The 3756-nt window shown below is 37.3% G+C and overlaps 1 protein-coding gene across 1 annotated transcript in view; it reads right to left on the bottom strand.

Annotated features, from left to right (window-relative positions):
- ARAP2 (ArfGAP with RhoGAP domain, ankyrin repeat and PH domain 2) overlaps positions 1-3756 on the bottom strand; it is a 118277-nt gene that overhangs the window by 62987 nt on the left and 51534 nt on the right. The window contains exon 8 of the mRNA XM_008581435.1: positions 1089-1267. Within this exon, the coding sequence (XP_008579657.1) occupies positions 1089-1267 (179 nt within the window). The remainder of the gene's footprint in view (positions 1-1088; positions 1268-3756) is intronic.

Raw genomic sequence — 3756 nt, 5'->3', positions numbered from 1 at the left:
TGTGCCTGACTTGTTTCACTTAATATAATTCTCTCTACGTCCATCCATGTCATTGCAAATGAGAAAGAATTTTTGTATACATATTAAAAACCAGAAATGTTAGAGAAAAGAAAGTCTACAGAATCAAATGAAGCTAACAGGGTTTGTTAAAACTTTATTTTACCAATCTCCTCAAAACATTTAAATTGTCTACTGAGTCTTTTTATATTAACCAAATTCAATATTATATATACATGATGTGTGTGCATTGATAGATGTTTGTATGTATGTGCATATGTGTGTGTTCATACATATACACATAGGTACATATACATACATATATATATACACATAAATATCTCACTTGTCTCTAGTAAATCAGTTTCTCAGCAAGCAACACATATGCTCAAAAAACTTTTTTTAAAAAGACCAATAAGTCCTGTAAACTCAAGCAAATATGTTACCTGTGCTTATTCTATAATTTCCTATGACAAAAATGAAAACAGCACAGCAGGTACAGAACTAGGCCTATTTCATCAACAGTTGTAATGATTAATTGGTTCTTAATTATTCTTTCCTGGAGTTTTATAATGCTACTTCAACTGAGAAACACTTTTTTTTTTTCCTTTTTGTCTTTTTTCGTGTCCGGCAACGGATCGCAACCCTCAGTGTCGTGCCCGTACCGGACCAGGACCGGCAACAGGATCGCAACCCTCGGTGCTGCGCCCGCCCCTCACTCAGCCAGTGAGCGGGAACCGGTCTGTATGTGGGATCCGAACCCTCGGCAGGAGCGCCGCCGCACTCCCAAGCGGCACACTGTAGCAGTGCACCACTGGGCCGGCCCTGAGAAATACTTTTAAAAAATTATTTTCAACATTTTTGTGTCCTCGGTCCCTTACAAATGTAATGTCCAGCCTCAAATTTGATATAGCTACTTTCCTGCTGATGGAGAAACTGAGAAAATTCAATAAAACCTTTCTTTATATTTAGTGGAGCACTCAACACAAATGCAAGACTAGAAGCAAAAACACTAGTAATTCTAACAAACAAAGCACAGTTGTTACTATTATTAAAGAACGGCAATTTGCAATTACTGTAACAGAGCTTACCTGTTCATTTTTGCAAAGCCACACACTGTTTCCACTTAACACAGTAAAAATTTTGGCTTTATATCCTCTCAACTCAAGATATCCACATTTCTCAGGTGTAACAACTGTTTGAGACTGTGAGGTAAGAGATTGTGATTTCAGTGCATTTAATAGTATACTGATCCAGTCATTTCTCTCCTCTGAAAATAAGACAGGAGAAAATCCATAAATCCATAAGTAAAGTTACATAGACATAGAAAAGTCAACAAGGAATCTACTGTGTTTGCAACAGATAATTCACAGATGCTTTCCCACAACCACAACCTAAATGCTACTGTAGGCAGGGCCAATGGCCTAACCCTTTAAAGAAACAGGAAGGATTAACTCTTACTACTTAGTTGTCCTGGAATCAGTACCACTGGCTTCACTTGGGAGCTCATTAGAAAGGGAAAATCTCAGGCCCCACTCCAGCCCTGATGAGTCAGAATCTGCATTTTAAAAAAGAACTGCAGGTAATCTGTATCCATGTTAATGTCTGAGAAGCATTTTTTAAAAGATTATTCATGAGACTAGATTTTCTTTTGTAATAGAAGTAATAGTGCTACCCAACAAAGATTGTATGGGGCAATTCAGTTAAACACCCAGAAAACTTTACTTTCTAACAGTCACTTGGAGTCTGCTCAAGAGCATGCCTGCCTTGCTATCCGCTTTCCCGCTCTACTATCACCACGGTAACTAACAACAGCATCTCATTTGGCAAATTAAAACTTTGTTTTCCCACTCTTTCCTCAAACGCTAAGTGACCTTCAACTATGTACAATACATTGTGTTACAGTATAGGAATTCAATCTAGTCCCCGAAGAACAATCAAAGCTATAAGTCAAGTTAGATTTGAACACATAATGGAATATGGAATAGAATAAATGTCATACAAACAGTATCAAATAATGTATGAGTCAATTCGATTGAGGTAAGTGATTTGCTGAAGGTCATACAGCAAGTTAGTATTAAAATTATGAGAACCAAATGTTTTAACTTTCACACAACTTTTCTTTGCACCGTGGAAAAAAAAATGGGTTATTTGTGCTACACCTTGTCAAGGAGGAGCAATTCAAAAGTCAAAACCGGAGTTTGGGAAAAGAAAGAGCAGAACAAGATTCTGAGCAGAGCACAAGAACAAAGACAGGGAGAACCAACATCTGTTCAGGAACTAATTTATAGATAAATATATAAATATATTATAAATAATTTTGAACTCACAAGGAAACAGTGAGAAATCTGGCAACAGAATCCGCACTGCCTGTTTAAGGAACTTTGTCTTCATTAGAGGCAAAGGAAAACCATTTCTGGATTCGCAGCAAGGAAGGAGCACAATTAGAATAATTAGGATAATGATAGGTAGACCAAACTGGAAGGCTGGAGACCAGGAACAGGGCAATAGAGACTTAAAAATACAATGAAAATGGAAACAAAAGAATATATGAAGAGTCAAGACATTAAGGAGAGTAAAAAAATAGCTGAGATTCTGAATATGTTTGATGGATGGTCATAAAAAAATAAATTACTCAAAATAAAAGGTAGCTTGGTATCATAAATTGGCCAGGCAAAGAAGGTAGGAGGTCTGATCAATTAACAGAACCACCTCACGTTTTCAATGCCATGGCATGAGCATCTAGGACTGACAGACTGACAGCAATAAGTGAACAAAGGAAACCTGCACGAGACCCATGGAAGTGGATAAATAATGTTAAAGGAAATGAAATAGACAGACCTTGAGGCACAACTGTATCAATGAGGCTGGAAAACGGGCTACGGAAACAAATTGGAGGGGTGGTTACCACAGTGCTATTGTTTGAATGCTTGACCCCTCCAAAGCTCATGTTAAGACGTAATTCTCATTTTAACAGTATTAAGAGGGTGGGAAATCTGACTATAGTATTTGAAAGGTGGGAACCCTTAAGAGGTGATTGTATCATGGGGGCTATGCCCTTGTAAGTGAATTAATTCATTTATGGGTTATTGGGATAATAAATCAATGGGTTATCATGGGAGTAGACTTCCGGCTTTATAAAGACAGGAAGAGAGCATTTTAGCATGCTTTTGCCACCTCACCAAGTGATGTTCTGTGCTGCCTCTGGACTCTGCTGAGTCCCCACCAGGAAGCAGGCCCTCGCCAGATGTACCCTCAACCTTGGACTTCCTAGCCTTCAAAACTGTAAGAAATAAATTTGTTTCTTTATAAGTCACTCAGTTTCAGGTATTCCATTATAAGTGACAAAAAAAAAAAAAAACGACTAAGACACAAGGCAAAGGAAAAAAAAATGAATTCCAGGTAGAAAACATTTTCAAGAAAGAAAGGAGAAAGAAAGAGTAAGCAAGGCCCAATCTTGAGAAATCGGACAGTTTCTCAGATCTTTCTAAGACAGATTTGCCCAGAATAACTTCACTGTGGTTTGAAATAAATCTCCGTATTAGACTTGCTCACATTCAGACATGAATCCAAAGTTATTTCATGAGTCTGTTTGTACATTATCAACATTCTTGCTCACCTTCAAAACTTCTAAAAACAGTTGTATCTTTAATGACCAAAGCCAAAATATGTATTAAAAACTCATTCAACAATGCTTTACTGTAGCTGTTACATAATCCAAGAACTGGTGTTTGTTCCTACACATCAGGATAAAATATT

The sequence above is a fragment of the Galeopterus variegatus genome, unplaced genomic scaffold (genome assembly GCF_000696425.1).
Source record: "Galeopterus variegatus unplaced genomic scaffold, G_variegatus-3.0.2 Scaffold2356, whole genome shotgun sequence".
Classification (NCBI taxonomy): domain Eukaryota; kingdom Metazoa; phylum Chordata; class Mammalia; order Dermoptera; family Cynocephalidae; genus Galeopterus; species Galeopterus variegatus.
This window is presented reverse-complemented; position numbering and strand designations above follow the sequence as displayed.